This window comes from Danio rerio, chromosome 2 (assembly GCF_049306965.1).
Source record: "Danio rerio strain Tuebingen ecotype United States chromosome 2, GRCz12tu, whole genome shotgun sequence".
In the NCBI taxonomy this organism is placed as follows: Eukaryota; Metazoa; Chordata; class Actinopteri; order Cypriniformes; family Danionidae; genus Danio; species Danio rerio.
In genome coordinates this window covers 34967577-34989699 of record NC_133177.1, presented here as the reverse complement: position 1 = coordinate 34989699, position 22123 = coordinate 34967577, and the positions used below count along the sequence as shown (strand labels likewise).

Below are 22123 nucleotides of genomic sequence, written 5' to 3'. Positions count from 1 at the left end.
CAGTTGTAATGAATTCAGTTGAGAATGTTGAAGTTATATGTGCTTTATATGTAAACACTGAGTGTATTTGATTGTGTCATACACCAAATATGAGTATCTTGAAAACAGTAAAGCGATTTGGAAAGTGTGCAAGAGAGAAATGACATCGTCATCCATCCTGGACTGTTTTCAAAAAATGTTCAGTGAACTTGTGATACCAAGTTAACAGGACCTAATTATATTGAAGTTTTAAACTGGTTGTGAAAGAGGAATGCAATGCATTCTACCAAACTCAAATTTAACATGTGCGAGTTGAAGGCGAGGCCAAGACTGAGCTGGTTTCCCTCTGGGATTTCATTTTGCAGCATGGTCTTCAAAACTGCTGCACTGAAGGGAAGGAGACATATTTTTGCCCAGCAGGTACACCAAAAGCAATATGAAAGATGATGTCTTTTAGGAAAGATGTAGTGAAGCAAGCAGTAACTTATTTCTACTAGATTATGCAGTTGGGTAAACGCCACTCACTGTGGATCTCAAAGTTGAATATGAGCCACAGCTGATAACAACAATATCAATATGTAGAAGTGCGATTCACCTCAAGTGAATTAAAGGTGAAAGCTTTGATGCTTATAATTGAGTAACTCTGACAAAAGCATTAGTCACTCCACAATGACAAACAGATGATGGTGTTGCCAAGATAAATGTAGAGCAAAACAAAGTCTTATGTACACTGAAATCTACCAGATCAATTAAGCATTACATCAGTGTATGACTGTGGTCTTTATGGATAACCTAATCCAAGACTTTGAAGAGGGTCATTATGATGACAGGAAAAAGCAAAAAGAAAGGAGTCCACAATGAAGACAGGATTAGTCAAAAAAACACAACTTTATAGAGAAACACATTTAAGAAATCAACAGAATCTTGAATACATATGTGCATTATGTACAAAACTTACAAAAAAGCATTAAGTTAAGGCCAACAGTAAAATGAAACCATAGACCATGTTAATACTAAAAAATAAAATTAAATACAAATAAATTCAACCTCTATCGCGTTCAAATTGAGGCAGTGTGAATTGTATAAATCAATGCAAGATTGCTCACTACTTTGCCACACCCTCGCCAGACCTTGTATCGACTCATGGCATAACCATACAAGGATGCATAAAACAAGTTCATAAATTAAGTCCAGGCAGCTTAAGAACAGCTCAACTGCTCGAGTCTCTGTTTCAAATGTTCACATTTCCTCCTCAACTGCTCCTTAAGTGAGATCAGTCTTTGTTCATCCTCCTGCATGCTCGCTATGCACTCCGTCGCCTTCTTCAGGATCACCACTTTGGCCGCTTTCTCGTTGTTCGCCACGTCAGGAATGACGTCCCTCAGCGCGAAGAAGCTCAGTTTGAGCTCGTTCCGCCGCTGCCGCTCGAGCACATTATGAGTCCTCCGCTTATCGTTATCCTCAGAGTCCGACGTCCTGGGACTCGCGCATTTTCGGTTATGGCTAATTTGTTTAAACACCCGGATGTGGCTCTCGAATTTAATCCGCTTGACTGCAGGCTGCTCATTCCGCGTGGACGGATGGGCGGCGTAGTTGTGTTGGTGAATGTTAACGTGACACCGCTTGAGGACGACCGGGCTTTGATGCGTTGCGTTCGCGTCAGACTTTTTCACCGACTTTCTCTTTTCCACCGTGACCACGTCAATTTCTTCCTCCTCTTCTTCATCTTCATCATCTTCGTCATCTGTTTGGGTTTAAAAGCAAAAAATGCGTCAATTTGACAACCTAGCGTAGAATAAAGTGCAGTGGGCGGGAGCGTCCCCTCACGCTGCAGTCCAGGATTAACGCTTTAACCGCCACCAACTTCATGAGTAAAATGCCAATTATGTCTCATACATTAAAAACCATACAACCATAAGCTGAACTACCAAGTTGGTAGTTCTGATAGGAGTTAAATAACACTCACCGGATTCGCTGTCACTACTGCTGCTGCTACTCCCACTGTTTGGCGGAGTATCCAGTGGAAGTGTTGTGGAAGCCGGCGTGGGCGCGGGTTTGCACGGCTTTGTGCTGTCCGTCAGTGGAAAGGGAAACACCACGGACGGGTCAATGCACTGGGAGGCAGGGGTGCTCATGTCCTGGAGGAAGCCGACAGACCGACAGATGTCCGCGGACTCGGTCCTGGATGACTCCTTCCTCGCCGCCTGGAGCGACGCTAATCTCTCCGACACCACCTTCTCCAGCTTAGCCGCTGCGGAGAAACCGCTCCACATACAGTCCTGAATGATAATCGATTTCAGAAACGACTGGGAGTAGTCCGCGTCACAAATAATGCTGTGGTTGACCACATCGTCCCCCAAAAACTCCGACACCATCTCGAGCTTGTCGGCTGTGGACGGGAAGGGGTCTGACAGGGAGGGTCGCCGGCTCGGGGAGAGCGGAGGGGTGGGCAGCAGTTCAAATTTCTTCCATATATCCTCACTGGGCGCCGGTGGCTGTCCGTGCTGATGGTTATAGAAATCCTCGTCCTCGTTGTCAAAATAGAAATAGGGCTGGTAGGAGTCGTAGTCGTAATCATAATTTTTACACTCCATACTTGAATTCAGCGGCATGGTGAGTGCCTGTGAAGAAGAAGGCATGGTTAAAGTCTCGCTCTTTAAATGTTAACACAAATGTTAATCATCCTAAACACAACTTCAATCAGTCGTCTCCTGGATTTACTAATGATGCGTCAGACAAGTCGCGTAAACTTATCTGAACCGCCAGATACAAGTAGGTAAATAAACAGAGCACTCACCGTAGCCGTGGTAAAAGCTGAATGAACACTGACAATATGGTCAGATGTCAGCGTGAGCGTGAACTATCAAGTGAAAGTAAGTCCAAAAGTGGGAGTGGGTCGCGCCGCTGAACCTGCGCACTTCTGCAGCACCCGTGCGGCTGCTTGTCATTTACTGCAAGATTTCGAACAGCTGCTCCCGCGGGTTTTAATACAACGGATTGTTATTCCTCCCCCTACTATTGATATCCATGCGCCGTTCCCGCCAAACGCTCACGGCGTAGAATGATGAACACAACGCCAGCTTTACTTATTAGCTATTTTATAAACCCATAACTTAATGACATAAGAGTATATATAAAGACATGAATGTAGCAATAAAGAAAAACGCTTTAAAAGACGAGCATGTTTAATAAAGACGAGTTATACATGGAACTACTTGTCATAGTGTTCTTCCGCGGGGCGGAGCTTTAGATGAAAACACCGCACACTGAGCTGTGCTTGACGATGATTCCGAGAATCCACGGAGTTGAGTCGGTACAACAACGCACACAGCACCTCTTATTTACACGGATACAAGCCCAACAGACAGCTCTGTCAAAAGGATGATGTAATGTATAATAATCACAATATAAATGTGACGAACAAAAGAAATGTAATGAATGGCTTCTGAAGATTAAAAAAAACAATTTCAGAGAATTAGAAACTCTTCTATTGTACTATTTTTAACAATTACTGCCAGCTTATTCTAATTTACTCCTTATTCCACATCTGTTTATGATGTATGTTATATTGTAAAACAAATCAATATTAGAGTGTGTTTGATAGCTGATCATCAGAATGAGACTGATGTGGAGTTTGATCTTGACCTGATGAAGGAGCAAGCCTGTCATGGTTTCTGCTTCCAGACGCGGTTCGTGCTTCCCTCTGCTGGCTGTATCTAAAAACTGAGTTAGATTAAATATCTTGAATTTATCTGCAGTCATTAAATTGTCTTTTATATAAATTAAAATGTTTACAGTTAAAGAGAATTTACACTAGTATTATTTAGCCCACTTATGTCTGGGGGATTTTTAAAAAATATATTTAGGAAAAAATGTTTAAAGACAGTGCACGGTTTATTAATTTTCTTTTTAAAATTAGTCCCTTTATCAGGGGTTGCCACAGCGGAATGAACCACCAACTTTTAAACACTGTTAAATAGATTATTGCAATCCTAATAATCCTAAAGTCTTTCTAGCATTTTTCAGAATGTAATGTAATGACCTGGTTTTATATATATATATATATATATATATATATATATATATATATATATATATATATATATATATATATATATATATATATATATACGATTCAAACGTCTGTGATTGGTATATTGCATTTACATTTTTTATAACAATAATAGAAAAAAAATCTAAATCGAAAATTCTATTTAATTTAAATGTATTTTTTCCCTGTGACCAAAAAGCCGAATTTACAGCAGTCTTTACATAGATTATCTGAATCTGTAGGACAGATGCATTACAATATTGTCTGTGACTTCATGTTTTCCAAAGTGAAAAAGATCAATGGTGACGCAGTGGCACAGTAGGTAGTGCTGTCGCCTCACAGCAAGAAGGTCGTTGGTTGGAGCCTCGGCTGGGTCAGTTGGCGTTTCTGTGTGGAGTTTTTATGTTCTCCCTGCGTTCGAGTGGTGCTCAGATTTTCCCCACAGTCCAAAGACATGCGGTACAGGTGAATTGGGTAAGCTAAATTGTCCGTAGTGTATGAGTGTAATGAGTGTGTATGGATGTTTCCCAGAGTTGGGTTGCAGCTGGAAGGGCATCCGCTGCGTAAAACAAGTGCTGGATAAGTTGGCGGTTTGTTCCGCTGTGGCGACCCTAGATTAATGAAGGGACTAAGCCGGAAAGAAAATGAATGAATGAATGAATGAATGAAAAAGATCAATGCAAAAATAACAATTATGGCCAAACATGTTTAATTTAAAATTAATGGCATTTATTCATACAATTAAGCAAAGCAATACAAAAACAACTTATTCAGCAGTATTAGCCCATTATTAAAAAAGGATCTCTTGTTACACCTTTTTTTGCTATTTTTTGTCGTTACAGTTTTTTTTAATTATTACTTATAATTAATGTATATATTCACAGTGAGTACACATACATTATGTAAAAACAAACTTTTTGGATATATACAGTTGAAGTCAGAATTATTAGCCCCCTAAAATTTTTGACCCCTTGTTTATTTTTTCCCCAATTTCTGTTTAACAGAGACAACATTTTTTCCAACACATTTCTAATCATAATAGTTTTAATAACTCACTTTTAATAACTGATTTATTTTATCTTTGTCATGATGACAGTAAATAATACTTGACCAGATATTTTTCAAGACATTTCTATTCAGCTTAAAATGACATTTAAAGGCTTAAACAAGTTAATTAGGTTAACTAGGCAGGATAGGGTTTAAATAGGCAAGTTATTGTATGACGATGGTTTTTTCTGTAGACTATCGAAAAACAAAAAGCTTAAAGGGGCTAATAATTTTGACCCTAAAATGGTTTTTAAAAGTTAAAAACTGCTTTTATTCTAGCTGAAATAAAACATACAAGACTTTCTCCAGAAGAAAAAATATTATCAGACATACTGTGAAAATATCCTTGCTCTGTTAAATATCATTTGGCAAATATAAAATTTTTTTTTTAAAAATCAAAGGGCTTCATTCATTCATTCATTTTCTTGTCAGCTTAGTCCCTTTATTAATCCGGGGTCGCCACAACGAAATGAACCACCAACTTATCCAGCAAGTTTTTACGCAGCGAATGCCCTTCCAGCCGCAACCCATCTCTGGGAAACATCCACACACACATTCACACACACACTCATAAACTACGGACAATTTACCCTACCCAATTCACCTGTACCGCATGTCTTTGGACTGTGGGGGAAACCAGAGCACCCGGAGGAAACCCACACGAAGGCAGGGAGAGCTGAGGTTCGAACCAGCGACCAAGTGACCTTCTTGCTGTGAGGCCACAGCACTACCTACTGTGCCACTGCCTCGCCTCAAGCTAAATATTGCAAGAAAAAAAAATTACAACCTAAAAAATTTAAACTAAATTATTAAATTTTTTGTTTCTCTTCATTTTTCTTCTTTTTTTTTTATTTGTATGTAATATTTTTCTATAAGATAAATTTGGGTGTTCTAGTTTTTGGACTGTTATTGTAAGTTTATATAGTGCTCAGCATTTATACACCCTTCACAAATCTATGTATTAAACTAATATTTTTTATAGGAAGCTTATTAAATTGATGTTATATAAAAATATTATATATATATATATATATATATATATATATATATATATATATATATATATATATATATATATTTATATATATAGCCCATAATATTATATTATATTAATATTAAAAGCCCATAATGTTGCAACAAAGTTTTCTTAATATCGATAGATTGACTTCATATGAAGAAAAAAAAATTGTCATTATGCACAAATCTCTTGCTCTGACAGCTCTTCCCATTCTGCACAAAATAAATCTTTATTGTTGATATTCTGTGAGAACTCCGAAGACATACTTAACATGGCATAGTGGCATATGATAAGTGACCAAGCAGAGATCGATTCTCCTTCTGTGAAACCACAGCTCCACTTTACTAGCAGACATGGAGATTGTCCCGTCTTCCTGCAATCTACAGGATGTCAAAGGCCCATGTTTAGGCATGACAGGAGAGATAGCTGAGGCCAGGCCTTCTGCACCAGCGTTACTATTAAAGTTTTTTGTCTTAGAGCCAAGTGTGCAGAAGGGACAGCCTGACCCATGACTGCACTGTCCCGTGCAGAGACCTCATCGCAGTCACACTTCAGAGGTCTGAAGTGCTTGCCAGGTACAAGTTAAAATATAGCTCAAACGGTGATACTGTTTATAAAGTGGGATAATAATTAATTTATTTGTAAAATGGAAGCATTGACATTTAAACAACTTTTATATTTTGCAAAAAAAAAAAAAAGTCATAACCGAACAATTTTGTGTTTAACAGACTTTTAAATATAAACGTCTCAACTAAAACAAGTCTAAATGTGGGCTGCCAGTGAAACAGACATAACAATAGTCAGATTAGACAGACTTCATGTATGTATTTATTCATTCCTTTCAATCTGATGACTAGCCTATTTTTGTACTACTGTTAGATGTCTATTGGATTTTAAATGACAGCTCCAATTAAGCCTTGTTTTAGCCATGTTTGGACGTCAAATAGACATCTTTTAAACACACACACAAAGCTTGCTGGCACCATTACACCAGTGTTAGGAGTAATGCATTAAACTAACACAAATTACATAATCAGATTACTTTTTACAAGTAACTAATAAAGTAATTAGTGTTGGGCAAAAAATAAGCGTAATTAATCACATCCATTCATTCTTTTTTCTTTTCGGCTTGTCCCTTTATTAATCTGGGGTCGCCACAGTGCAATGAACCACCAACTGTTTTTATGCAGTGGATGCCCCTTTGGAACCCATCACTGGGAAACATCAGGAATATATCGCTTGTCTTTGGACAGTGGGGAACACCGGAGCACCCGGAGGAAACCCACGCCAACACAGGGAAAACGTGCCAACTCCGCACAGAAACAGCAACTGATCCAGCTGGGGCTCGAACCAGTGACCTTCTAGCTATTGTTGATCACATCCAAAATATCCAAAATAAATAATAATAAAATAAAAAGTTTGTTTTGACAAAATGTAAATGTGTGTACTGTGTATATTTAATATCTATGTATAAACACACACATTCATGCATTGCATATATTTGAGAAAATGATTATATATATATATATATATATATATATATATATATATATATATATATATATATATATATATATATATGCACTGTAATAAATAAACAAACACACATATTTAAAAAATCTAAGTTGAATGGGATTAATCACAATAAGTTCTTGCCCAGCACTTTTAAATTTACAACAAACTATCTGACTTACAATCTAAGTTGCTTTGTTTTCCTGTTTGTTTGACTGATGGACAAAAATCGTGAGTAAAAGCAGATGTGTTTGTATGAAGTGTAACCATGATACTGTAATTCTAGCTTAAATGTGAACATGTATTAGTCATCACACTTGCAGAAAAACAGATTCTGTATCACTTAAAAATGAATAAATACCAGTGAAAGGCAAACTCTGACTATTCATTCATGAGAAGTGTTTCTGTTTTCATGCATCCTATTCTTATAAAGCAATTAAAAAATGCAGCACAACGTCTCATTTGTTCAGACATGAATTTACATTTCCCTCAGCATGATTTTTTTTTTTTTCGCTTTTCACTTTTGGTAATTGTTCCTTATACATTCTATATATATTTATAAATATATAGTATCTCTAAAAATATGATGTTATGTATTATATTATGTAATATTATGACAAATAAGGACACCTGGCACCAATGCAATATAACACATTACCTTCCATAAAAGTAACTGTGTACTACATTTAGTTCCTTTTTTTAAACTGTAATGCATCTGTAACACTTCCCCAAAGCTGAACGTGTCTACTGTTTTTGGAACCCACTGACTTTCATTAGACTGTATAGACATGAAGAGCTGAAACATTCTTCAAAATTTCTCATGTTTTGTTTTGCAAAATAAGTGAACTACACATGATTTGAACAACACAGAGGTGAGTAAATGATGACTGAATATTTTTATATTTTTATATATAAAATATTTTAAAATATATTTTAGTTAGAGTTAGTTGCTAACACATTAAAAAGGGATTAAATGTCACTGATTTTCCAAATGTGATAATTTTTATGAAATTGACCTGTTCTAATATTCAAAAGGCTTTTCTAATTTTTCTTGTATAAAGAGCCTGTGAATTAAATTAGCATATGTAGTATATACATAAGTGTACAAATTATAAAATATTACTTTCTATCAATATTTATTTTCATTAATTATTTAGCCTGTCATTCACTTATTCTAATAATTAATTTGTATTTTAATCTAATGTTCATAAATTTTTTAAATTAAATAATGACACATTTTTTATTTTGAAACTTAATCTTTTTTGTAATTATTGTGTTTTGCTTGTGGTAAGATATTCAGGGTTTTTGTTAATAGATATTTATGGTTAATCTTATTTTTCATTTTAGCATTATTCTAACAAGTTTTAAAAATGTTGTCATTTATTCATAATTTTATTTACTCTAAATATATTCTCAAAATTATATATATTTCTGTTAATTGAGCAAACAATGAGCAGTTACGTTTTTATAAAAAAAATCAATCTTCACAAATATTAATACTGCAACAAAAATAATGCTTGTTATATGTTAATTTTACAAAACATTCATAAGCACTATATTGTTGAATGTAATGCATTAAGCAGGCTGCAGGCCCATAATCAAGGGGGCTTCGGGTGGTTTGAAAAAACCCACCCTTCACTGACAAAGGTTCAGAAGTTGTCCCATACTTTAGCTAATTTGTCCTATTTTGACTGCCTTAATAAATTGTGAAAATAATCCATCAAAAACGGCTTTACCACCAAGCGAAACCCTGCGTTGACTGTCTCTTTCGTGTGACAAGAAAGTTGAATGTGTTGGCCAGTTTGCTTTTTAAATGAATCATATTTAATTGACAATAGGTTACAGTTTTTAATTTGAAACTTTAACATATTCCTATTTTCTTATTTTTCTAATGATATGATGTAACATGTATATATGATGTAAATGATAATTGATGTAAATCTTTAGGAATGTTTTTGGTACATCAAAAAGAGTGGTTATGATGACTAAAATGCAACCTATTTAAACCTCATAATTAAATAGAAAATGAGGTGAATAACTACAAAAAGGTCCACTTCCAAAAAAATAAAAAATAAAAATAAAAAATAAAAAAATCACCCCTTTCACCAGGCTTGCTACGGGCCTGTTACGGTCATAAAAATAGTTCACCAAAAACTGAAAATTCTGCCATTATCTATCATTATCACTTGTCACAAATGTCTTTCTTTTCCCTGCTGGGAGATCACCAGTTAAAATCAGCTTGTCCAGGTTAGTCAAGCTGTGAGGCCAATTAAAACCAGCTATGTCCAGCTTAAACCAGACTGGTCAAGCTTGTTTTAGCTGGTCATTTTCCAGCCTGACCCAATAGTATCTGGATGTAGCCTTTAGGATACAAGCTGAAAATGCATCGCACTCAATAAAGCTGACATCACTGTGAGGGGTATGGTTAGGAGTGGAGTTAGGTGAGTGCATTAAAAAGCATTGGATGCAGCTCAGATTGCATCTGCACTGAGTTTGCAGCCAGACCCCTCTCGCCTGACCAGCTATGACTAGGCTGGAAGCCAACCTGAAAATGACCAAACCCCTATTAAAACCAGGCTGGTCGACCAGCTAAACCAGCCAACCTAGGGGTTAGGGTTGTCGAAGACAAATGAAATAAGACATTTTAAAGTGTTAAAAACCGGTAACTATTGCTTTATTGATATTTGTTTTTGCTATCGATGTCAATTGTTAGCCTGTTTCCAACATTCTTCAAGATACTTTTGTCTTAGATGTAAGAAAGTCAAAAAAGATACCGGTGTTACGGTTTAACTGGTGACCGTGTTAACTGGTGTCCCTTTCCAGATGTAAGCTATTCACGTTTGCAGATTGGCAGATTCGTCACTTTTTCACAGCAACAAAACATGTCCATACCAAATAAAGATTCTTATTACTTGGTGTCAGTGTCATTGTGTGCATTATTGATTTTAATATCTGTGTAGCAGAACAGTATATAACCAAAGTAAATAAAAAAAATAATTAGAATTGACATGTCTTTAACAGGATTCGAACCCGTGTAGTGAAAAGGTTTAGCACACGTATCAGTCATCTTATCTAACTGAGCTACTCAGAACTCCAAACGAAGCGGTCTGTTTTAATATCTTTGTCAATTAAAACATGCCTTGCTGTGGTAGTGGACCCGTGTTAACATGTTTCCATCGATGTTAACATGTTTACATGTTGTTTAGTTACATGTACTCGCGTTAACGTGTTTCTACAAACTCTCCCGCTGATAGAATAGCTCTCTGTGACTAAACGATGCTTCATCAGTTGCTCAAGCCATGTTTTTTCTTAGTTCTAGACTCATGTCTACCTGTGCCTTTGGAGTCGTGTTAACTCGTGACCCATGCTCATACATGTAACGTAAATAAAGATTTTATCCAAAAAATGAATACAATGACGATATTATTATGCAACGTATTATGTCTAATATATATAATATATATATTTCATATATAATATTATGCAACAGAATATTAATTGAAAATCGCAACATTTCAATGTATGATCTTGGTCACATCTGTATCAAGGTACTTATGAACATGATTTGGCTACATACGATAAAATTACTAAAAGCTGCTAAGCCTTTCGTTTCAACAGTGCTTGATAGCTCAATTAGATAGCACGTATGTTCCAATCATGCTTCTCTTTTGTTAGTAGGTTCGAATCCACATACGAGTTTTGTTTATGTAGCCTGATTTTTTTTAATTCTCTTTAAAATAAAATGTGGGGGGACTGCGATTTATAACGTATGCTTATTTAGCGGAACATCGTAGTCATTTAGAGCTATTCTGAGAAAATATCAGCTCGTTTAACTTTGTAGACACAGACTAACACGAGTCAATGGGACTATTATATTCTGATTGCATAATATTCTAATATTCTGTTGCATAATATTATATATGAAATATATAATATATATATTAGACATAATACGTTGCATAATAATATCGTCATTGTATTCATTTTTTGGATAAAATCTTTATTTACGTTACATGTATGAGCATGGGTCACGAGTTAACACGACTCCAAAGGCACAGGTAGACATGAGTCTAGAACTAAGAAAAAACATGGTTTGAGCAACTGATGAAGCATCGTTTAGTCACAGAGAGCTATTCTATCAGCGGGAGAGTTTGTAGAAACACGTTAACGCGAGTACATGTAACTAAACAACATGTAAACATGTTAACATCGATGGAAACATGTTAACACGGGTCCACTACCACAGCAAGGCATGTTTTAATTGACAAAGATATTAAAACAGACCGCTTCGTTTGGAGTTCTGAGTAGCTCAGTTAGATAAGTTGACTGATACGTGTGCTAAACCTTTTCACTACACGGGTTCGAATCCTGTTAAAGACATGTCAATTCTAATTTTTTTTTTTACTTACTTTGGTTATATACTGTTCTGCTACACAGATATTAAAATCAATAATGCACACAATGACACTGACACCAAGTAATAAGAATCTTTATTTGGTATGGACATGTTTTGTTGCTGTGAAAAAGTGACGAATCTGCCAATCTGCAAACGTGAATAGCTTACATCTGGAAAGGGACACCAGTTAACACGGTCACCAGTTAAACCGTAACACCGGAACCACGTGAGGGTGAGTAAATAGCGAGTACACTTTTGTTTGGTGAACTAACGTTAGTCGTTTTAAGTTAACCAAATTATCAAATTTAACAAATTACTAAAAATATATATATATATATTCACAGAATTTTAGGGAGCTCATCACCCTGACGTGTTACTAAAACTATACTCTTTCACAAAATAAATGTGTTGGCGTCCAAGAAGCACTCACCTTTCAGCTTTTGGGTTCAGGTGCCAGTGTTAAACTGCCACAGAAGAGGGCGCCCTTTTACTGCTATCATCAAGTCAACGTATATTTGCATGTTTACGTCCGTCAAGTTGTAAATGAGGTGCAAAATTGGTCTCCTTAAGTTTACTTTCAGCTGTCTCGCTGTGTATGACATATATAGGAGAATATTGTTCAGTTTTCTGAATAGTAGACTTGCCATTGAATAAAAATACAAACACATCTCCTTGCTTGCAATGAAGACAAGAGCATCAGCACTTGAAACCACGTTCACTGTTTAATGAGAGGACTGAACTTTGTGAAACCGTAATAAATGTTTCTATCGTTACTTTGCATTGTCCAGAATATCTCATATACAGAACAAGCCGAGCCAGACTTCACTATAGTCTAAATCTAAATGAAACAAACACCGGCTTAAGACATCCTCAATATCTGTGCATCATTGCAAAATGTGGAAAAACAGCTCACAGGGAGGGACAATTAATCAGACTTTATATTACTTTAATATTTTCCCATCACAAACATCCTGAGATACAAAATAAATGCTTGAAATAAATTAAGATAAAAATACTTCAATAGACGTCGTTATGAAAACACAGTCCCGATTCTTTCGTTCCCTACAATGTACAGAGTTCACAACATCACCCATACAAAAAAGTGTTTCATATTTTATACACCTACAACATATGTTATGTATATTTTAAAAAAATAGGTCCTCTAGATGACCCATAAACCCCAAACATTTGTCACTCGGAAACTTATTTTCTAAGATGTCCATCAAATTCATACTCAATTCCAATAAAAATCTGTGATATCTCTCTTTCTCTCTCTCTATATATATATATTTATATCCTCTGTTGACACTTCTTGTAATGATAAAAGCTGTTGGTCCTCAGACCTCAAAAATCTGATCAAGTCTGTCCTTTCTGTTAAATATTAAAGATTAAAAAAGAAAATACATTCCAAGCGGATGATGTAACTGCATTTAGCAAAGTCTTTCCTCTGAAGATTCAAAACGTGTAGGACGGCAGCACATTAAAGATCAGCATACAGAAAAAGAAAAATAACAGCAGTTAATGCACAACATTGCTTTGGTACAAATCAGTATCTTCACTGTCCTGCATGGGCAGCTGGAAGACGCGTGTGGACTGTAACAAAGATATGCTGCAGCTCCTCTGTGTTTATGTCAACCGTGTGCACACTTGAAAGGGGAGCTGAGTTTTCGCCTTGGCAGCAGGGTACAGTAAGCAAGAAGAATGCTGCCCGAAAAAAGCAACAAGGCCCTGATTTCCACAATGCATCCTGCTTAATCTTCGTCCAGCTCCTCCTCATCTTCTTCTCTCAGCTCCACAATGTCGTCCATGCGGCCTCTGGACCGGACCTCATTCATAGGGGCTGAATCCTCCCCATCAATGGTCATGTCCTCATCCGAATCTTTCTTTTTCTTCTGTGGAGGCAGAAAGAAACTGCTGAGCATTTTCCTCCACGGCATTAGCTTTTGTTGATGAAATATGAGCAGACCGTGTTTGTTTAAATCTTTCATTATAGCTATACTAACATTAGTCATTTTGAACTAGGCAGAAAAAAACGCAAATCATTTTCCCCGGCGCCCGGGTTTTATTGATGAAGCACGAGCAGAGTTAGTTTATTTAATCCTTGTGTGCTGTTGAAGATATTTTATCCACTCTGGGGTGATTTTGAGTCTTAATTTGACCACAACTTTCTGTTTCAGCAAATAAAATGATTTTTGGTGACGAATCTTATTTTGACACATATTTTGGGAAAATGCTTTGAACATTTTTAAAAACTTGAGGCCAAATTTTTTACTCCTTCATTATGTTGGTGGCTGTTTGTGCCCAATTAACTTTCATAATAACACTTTTTTTTTTTACTTTAAAGCCATGACACCACATAATCATGCATTCTTGATTGTGGGTGGTTTTCGCTTTTGAGAAAAAGTAAAACTCGTACATTTTACTGTTGATAATCAGTTGCAGTGCAAAAAAAGCTTAGTTTCTGGATTTTATATGGAGTATAGTGTGCCAAAATACGTACCTCAGCTCTCAGAACATAGTAAACGAAGTCTTTTCATGCCGCATATTATTATTTGTGGTTATACTCCATATAAAAGCCAGTAACTTTTTTTGCACAGGCCTATCTAAAGGGTTAATGGTTCCAAGTGATGAAAAACAGTAAAATTAGAAATTTTACCTTTTCCTGTATATATATATATATATATATATATATATATATATATATATATATATATATATATATATATATATATATATATCTGAAAATATGAAGTGTAAGACCAATTTATTTAAATCCATAATCAAAATAAAACGTGTGTATACTAAATCACCTTTATTTTTTGAAGTATGCCATAAATTAATCCAGAAAAAAACAAACAAAAAGCGCTCTGGGGTAAGCTCAAACGTATGGTTGGTGCTCTTTGGGTAAGGGATTAATCAAAACAGCAACAACAATCAGTCCAAGGCACTCGAAAAAAGTAAAAAAAAAAAAATAAATTTTCATTTTTTTCGAGTGCCTTGGACTGATTCTTGTTGCTATGCCATAAATTGTTTCAGAGTCTCATTTAACAGGTTTTCTTTTTTTTTTTTTACAGTAAAACCAAAATCTTACAGTAAAACCAAAACCAAAAGATTGTTTGTTTGATTTTTTGTAAACCAACAATGCTGTGTGTAAACCATTATTTAAAACAGTCGTTCTTTAAATGACTTTAACAGTTATTATTAAAAACAGTCAAAATATGCTCAATTATTTGGTAGAGCAGGCAGTTAAAGGGTTTTAGGGAAGAATGGGCAAAAACAGCCAAGAACATAACAAAAATACAGTAAATGTGAAGATTAAATTATTCAGTAGAATCATACTTTTATACTGAATAATAATAAGACATAAGGCATGTTTTGTAAAGTTAAGAAGGGTTTTACAATTAAAAAGAGCAGTCTTAGCCCCTTTGACTGCCACTCTACCAAAAAAATAAAGGTGATTTAGTATTCCAAATGTTTCATTTTGATTACATTTTTGAATAAATTGGTCTTACACTTCATATTTTCAGATTTTTCATAGTATATGTATTGATTCCGCTACCATAAACCGACATATCAACCATTTGGTATGAGGCTGATATTTTAGAAATTTTGGGATGTGTTGGAAAAAATGCATTAAGTGTGTTAACTAGCGACATTAGGAGGAGTTAAGAACAGCAATCCAAAAATGTTGTACTTGGTGGGTTAGTTAAAGGGTTAGTGCTGTACGAGCATACAAATATGCTGATTTGCTTCTCCTAAGGTACATTTTTACAGTCTTATTTTTACTACCTTTTTTCTTTCTCACATATTTCAACAATCATCCTAAATTAGGCATCAATCAAAACTTATCAAAATATATATTTATATCTTATTTAGTTTTATATATATTTTTATATATATAAACTTCACTGCTATTGACAAGTATCAAGTTTCATAATGCAAAATGTACCATTTTACCATTTAACACTTTTTTCTAATACTGACAAAAAAGATTAATAAAAAGTCAGAACATTCTTTTACAGAACACAAACTTCTATAACTTCTATAATATTCTGTCCCCTTTCAGTGTTTAAAGTACGATTTAGCAAAAATCAGCTGATCGTTTCAAAAGAGACTATGAATATGATATTGTTAACTCTTGTCTTACATTTTAGTGTCATTTTATTGTGTTTACAGCTGTAAAATCCTAAACTTTGAAACCAGTTTACAAAACCAATTCCAGAGGAAACACTTATGAAACTGGACTTTTGACCCAAGGCCTTATATACTGTAGCTATTGAAATAACTAGTCTGTATTTCCTGCATGTGTACAGTCATAATACTGTACCTGTTTTCGATACACATAGCAAGCTGCAATCGCAACCATGGTAGATTCCCCAAGGAAACCAGCCAGCAGAGATCCAACACCAAGAGTGGCCCCGTGAACCCTGCACAAATAAGCAAAGAGATTGAACCATTTCAAAAAATAACTGTAAGATTGTGTAAACTAAGGGATTCATGATGATGAATTAACAAAAAATATTTAAAAAAAAGGAAACTTCTGAATGCAACAAAAAATACATATATTTAGCCTAAATATCATATTTCTTTCATTTATTGCTGTTCTGAGATATTTGCATGTTTTTCAGAAGACAAAATAACTCAAATTTACCCTGATCTTTAAATTGAAACCGCCTCGAATCATTCAGCTAACAACACAGTATTACAGGGTTTCAAATTTAAGACTTTAAGACCATCAACAATTAAATTTTAGACTATATATATATATATATATATATATATATATATATATATATATATATATATATATATATATATATAACTTAAATGAATGCACAACAAACTGTTATAGTATTAATTATAAGTTTAGTTTATATTGAGATGTATTGTTGGTGATTGGGTATGTGTTGAATCAATTGGGTTGCTTTACATAAACAAAGAAGAAATTAGACCTGTCTAAAATTATTTAAGACCTACAAGACAATATTTCTGTAATTTTAAGAATTAAAAAAGTAAACTCTCTTAATTGTATTTTTTTTACATCAGTAAAAAATATAACTTTTACATGTATACTTTTTTTCTTTTAAACAAAGATTTGTAACATCATGTTACTATTACATTTAAAAGAGAAAGAAAATACATTGAAAAAAGGGAGAAGAAGACAGAAAGGAAAAAAAAACTAAATAGGGTTCAATCACTGCTCTCTTGTTAAAGTACATGGAAATTCTTCATTTTATTTTTATGGGAAAGTCTTTGCGTATTAAAGGTGCAGGCAAGACATGACATTTTTTATTAATGTGGAACAAAGTGGAGGATCTATTCGTTTCCAATTCAGTAAATTCAATCTACGTGCCAAAAGGGTGATAAATCTAATCAATGTATGTTGATTTTTAATAATTCAGCATCATCACTGACATTAAATATAGCTAAAATAGGTATACTTGTTTTCCCACCACTTCTGATATTGAATAAAAAACTTAAACCCAATAATGAACTATTTTAGGAAAACTCCAAAAGATGTGACCAAGTGATGCCGGGGTTTGACTTCATCTATCACACAGTCTACAAACGGGAACATCTTAGAGAGCTTTAATTTAGATGAGTGGAGTTGGTGCAGGATCTTAAATAGTATTAAACCATGCCTGATACACGCAGAACTAGAATGAACTTGTTCTTGTGCTTCCTACCATTGCCAGTTTTCAATTTCTGCTCCGAGATCCTCTTCCCATGCCATTTTGACATGCTCTAATGAAACACCACCTTCGTGAATTTAAGACTTTTTAAGGTCTAAAATTTAGTTTTTGAAATTTAAGACATTTTAAGAATTTTAAGACCCCACGGACACCCTGTATTAGCAATCACGTATAAGTCAACTTTTGTACAAGGTTGTTTTTCATATATGAATGTATGAACTATATGTAAACATCTTTTATGTCAAATATCTTTTTCAGGTCAGCAATAAATAAAAACAAACCCATGAATTTATGATCCTACTTTTGACCTCAACATATAAGGAGCACTTTTAAGTATCTACAAGGTATTTAAGCACAATAAATCCATCAATCACACACACATACCCCATGTAAGGCAGAACTATCAGGCTGGAAATGAGGACAATGATGCGGAGGACCGAGCTGGGCGCCAGGACAAAGGTCTTCTTCAGGGTCATGAGCCAACCAGTCAGATGAGCGCGAATTGTCACTGATCATAAACAAAACAACAGATGTCAGAGCTCAGGTAATTATATTTTACATGCTGATTCTTGCACGGCTATCGCTATTGCTACATCATAAAAATCAGGTCAAGAGCAATAAAATTCAATGGTACTTTGAGCTCTCATTGTGGTTCTCTCTCTCTCTCTCTCACTCTCTGAGGCCTGGAGGCATTGTAACTAAAGCATGAGTACTCTTGACCTTTGCCTTTTCAAATGGACATTTTCAAAGAGCGACTGGTCCCCTTAAGACCACCTGTCTATTTAATGATGCACTGCAGATCAGACCCCAGATCATGCGGTTTGGTTTGTCAGGAGAAAGCCTCCTGAGAATCTGCAGCTATAGACCTTTGCTAAACCCTCAACAGATTTACACAGTTTGAACATGGGTTGTTCAATATACATTATTGTTCAAACATCTGGGGCCAGGGATATTTGACATTGAGAATAAATGTGTTAACACAGTAGAACTACAAAGGAGGTCATTTTGATATTTAAAAAAATTTGTAATGTAAATAAAACTCATACAACAAAAATACCCTGACTTGTCCTAAATGTATGTATATTTCTTTTAATCATTTTTCAAGTTAATGTGAAGTTTCTGCTCAAAATACGCCACAGATAATGTTTTATAGCTCGTTGAAACTGCCCTCTATCAGGCTTTCATCTTAGTTGTGACATTTTTAGTGACTGTCGCTTTAAATTCAAATGAGATTGTGATCCCAGCCCTCTTTTCAAATAAGGGCGGAGCTACAAATACAGATGGCTGTTTCGCGATACACGTTCTTCAGCAATCTTGCATCCTCGTGTTTTCATGTACTGTCATCATCTACGTCAAAGTTCAGTTCCAATACTCAAGACTGCAAGAACGGAGGACTCAAGAAACTTCCCGGATGTGTGTCTTCAGCGCAAAACTTAGTCGTGATGTCCCAGAAGTCATTACAACTGGAGGTGGGAAGCGCAGCATTTCATATAGGTTTATTATTAAAGTTCAGAGTTTTCCTAAATGAAACGGTGAATATAAACATTACCATGGAAATCTTAATAACGGCATAAACACATTAAGGGTGTTTGTTTGCTGAAATTCATATTAAAATCTGTTTTATTTATATTGTGCAACATATATTTGTAAGGTCTTTATGCAGAGTATATATTTAAAAAAAGAGGTAAAACATTAAATCGCTGTATGAATGCTGTAATGTTTAAACAATTTCCTGTTAAAAACTCGTTAAGGTCATGTGACCATTAAGAAGAACCAGGGAAGAACGCAGCATCTTAATTCTCAAAGAATGTGTTCTGTGTTCTCGTGGTCTCCCAAGTTCGTTCTTCTAAGGCACAGGTGTCAAACTCAGTTCCAAAAGGGCCGCAGCTCTGCACAGTTTAGTTCCAACCCTAATTAAATGCACCTGATCAAACTAATTGAGACCATCAAGCTTGTTTGAAACCTACAGGTAAGTGTGTTGGAGCAGGGTTGGAACTAAACTGTGCAGGGCTTCGCCCTCCAGGAATTGAGTTTGACACCCCTGTTCTAAAGTGACCTGGCAAGACCGAACTTCACAAGAATGCAGGTTCGTTCTTTGCATTCTTGAAATTGAGAAACAGCCTATGTGTCATCATAGTAGCAGATTCAAACAAGACTAACGTCCTATGCTAATAGGACACTAATGGGCGGAGCGTTCCCCCTCTGATGACATGTACAAAGGGAGAATGTCAATCAAAGTGTTTTTGCAGACTGCTTTTATGAAGTGTGATTACAAAAAATACATTTAATAACAATTTACCATTAGAAGCTGGTTATATTCACAGATTGTTGCCACAAAACTGTGTATAAACCTCTTATAATAGTGACTTTTGCATAATGCTTCCCCTTTAAAATGAATGACCATGGCGATCAAATTGACCACATGCAATTCGGTGACTAGTTTTTCCCCATGTCTTTGAAAATGCATGTCTAACTTTTTGTCTGCAAAAGTCCAACATAACCTTCTGATAGCAAAAAACTGACTGCACTTCAGACATGCCTTTCAAAACAACATGTTCATTGAGGTGAAAAAACCTTGCTCTTCTGAATGCCAGACAAAGTGAGTCACACACCTTCGTGGGTGGTCTAAATACTTGTACATATTTATAGGCTGTATTACTGAAAAGGTTGTATTTTTAGAGGTATGAATTCATTAAATATGATGACAGACACATAAAGCTTAATTTTAATATCTCAGTAGAAGCTTTGAATGTAAAAATAATGTGACAATATGACATCTTATATGAGAATGGTCAGAATAACTGCTATGGCCATTCTAGAAGTTATGCAATTTTGAAAAAAGTTCATTTAAATAAATAAGTAAATAAATAAATATATAAATCTGATTTCAAAAAGTTAATGTGATGCTGAAGAGTAATAGCTGCTGAAAATTCAGCTGTCACAACAGGAATAAATTATGTATTACCATAGGTTAAAATGATAATATAAACACTGTATTTATTGATATTAATATTTATATTGTTGAAGTAATATTACATCATTACAGATTTTACCTCATTTTTTATATAGATAAAATAAATGCAGTATTTCACAAACAAAAAAATTTGTGAATGTCAGCATATGTCCTGTGCTTGTTAATTACATATTTAGGGTATTCTGATTATGATTTTACCAACTCATAAGAATGCAATAATCTTTTTGTTTAGAATTGTACTTTACGGTATGATAAAAATCAGCAAACAATGTTTGTGTCTGAAAGTGTGATACCTGGAATAGGAAAGAAGGAGAAGATTCGTAATGGGGTGATACAGAGCTCAGCAAAGGCATGATCAACTCCTATGATGTCCACCAGGATGCTCTCGGAAATGTGTGGTGCCCAAAACACCATAAAACAGAGCTGCAAACAGAAAGACAAACTACCTGAATGCAACCGTCTAGACAACAGCACGTAACACGAGATTAGGATGATGACAAAGGACCTGTATTAGTGATAAATAAAATAAAAATGAAGATTAAAAATAAATAAATAAATAAACAAACAAAAGTCAAAAATAAAATGCAATATAAATTAAAAAAACTGCAACAAAATGAATAAAAATTATATAAAAAATATAAAAAATTAAATGAAAAAAAACATAAATAAAAAATAAAATAAATAAAAATAAAAACAAAAAAATGTAAATAAAAAAATAAAAAATAAACAAATTAAATTAAATTGAATTAAAGTAATATAAAATAAAAGTTCTTGGTCATTTATCAGAAATGGCATTATGGGAATTCCTGATTTTATAGTAGAAAATAATCTGACAGTTTGCATGTTAATTTTAGACCCAGCACACATCTGGAAGCAACTACTTACCCTGTTAACACAGCAATCAAAACCCTATCATTTACACGCATAGCTGTTTATATCTAACTGGGTGGAACTGGGCCTGTGAAATGTGGATAAAAGCCCTGGAATGGAGGTTTGTGCACTGATATGAATGAGCAGACATAAAAAGCTCAACCCATTAACATCAATTTAACACCTATTACATTTCATTTACAATTAATTCCTAATGGGCTATTTTTGCTACACTACATGTTAAAATAGAATATAGATGCTAAAATACATAAATAAGTAACATTTCAATTGTGATTCTGCCTTTATATCACTGACAGAGTAGTGAAAATGATCACATAGTGTAATGCTACAGTGCAGGCTTTAATGTAGGTCAGCAAGGGAAGATGTGACCCCGATACAGAGGCAGGGCATTAATTAATCATTTAGCCTGACTCTGAAAGCACTCACAATAACAAGACACGCTTTCCTAATGCTCTCCTTATGGCTTCACCATGATGTGTTGAGAAGCTCTATATGGAGGAACTTTCCATATGGAAGAATAACTATTAAAATATTTAAAAAATAGTGTTTATATATACATTTA

At 34.8% G+C, this 22123-nt stretch overlaps 2 protein-coding genes and 1 long non-coding RNA gene across 3 annotated transcripts in view; 1 reads left to right on the top strand and 2 right to left on the bottom strand.

Moving 5' to 3' along the window:
• Nucleotides 1–848: 848 nt before the first annotated feature.
• mycb (MYC proto-oncogene, bHLH transcription factor b) lies at nucleotides 849–2939 on the bottom strand. The gene is made up of 3 exons (NM_200172.1): nucleotides 2777–2939; nucleotides 1946–2600; nucleotides 849–1723 (listed from the first exon to the last, which is right to left on the bottom strand). The coding sequence occupies exons 2-3, from the start codon at nucleotides 2589–2591 to the stop codon at nucleotides 1179–1181; spliced, it is 1191 nt and encodes a 396-aa protein (NP_956466.1). The 5' UTR covers nucleotides 2592–2600; nucleotides 2777–2939; the 3' UTR covers nucleotides 849–1178.
• A 322-nt stretch (nucleotides 2940–3261) lies between these two features.
• LOC141378369 (uncharacterized) lies at nucleotides 3262–7387 on the top strand. Its single transcript, XR_012392753.1, has 3 exons — nucleotides 3262–3365; nucleotides 6573–6670; nucleotides 7256–7387. It is a non-coding gene; the product is annotated as an uncharacterized lncRNA (long non-coding RNA).
• A 5543-nt stretch (nucleotides 7388–12930) lies between these two features.
• Nucleotides 12931–22123, bottom strand: part of ankhb (ANKH inorganic pyrophosphate transport regulator b) — a 48700-nt gene continuing 39507 nt past the window's right edge. The window contains 4 exon segments of the mRNA NM_194370.1: nucleotides 12931–13895; nucleotides 16331–16430; nucleotides 18081–18204; nucleotides 20964–21093. Coding sequence (NP_919351.1) covers nucleotides 13755–13895; nucleotides 16331–16430; nucleotides 18081–18204; nucleotides 20964–21093 — 495 coding nt within the window. The 3' untranslated portion in view covers nucleotides 12931–13754.

What these genes read in the sequence shown, in the direction of transcription:
- mycb (NM_200172.1), bottom strand. Translation starts at nt 2,591, where the DNA reads ATGCCGCTGAATTCAAGTATGGAGTGTAAAAATTATGATTACGACTAC. An exon ending in CAGTAGTGACAGCGAATCCG is followed by an intron (nt 1,724 to 1,945) that starts GTGAGTGTTATT and finishes AAACCCAAACAG; the next exon opens with ATGACGAAGATGATGAAGAT.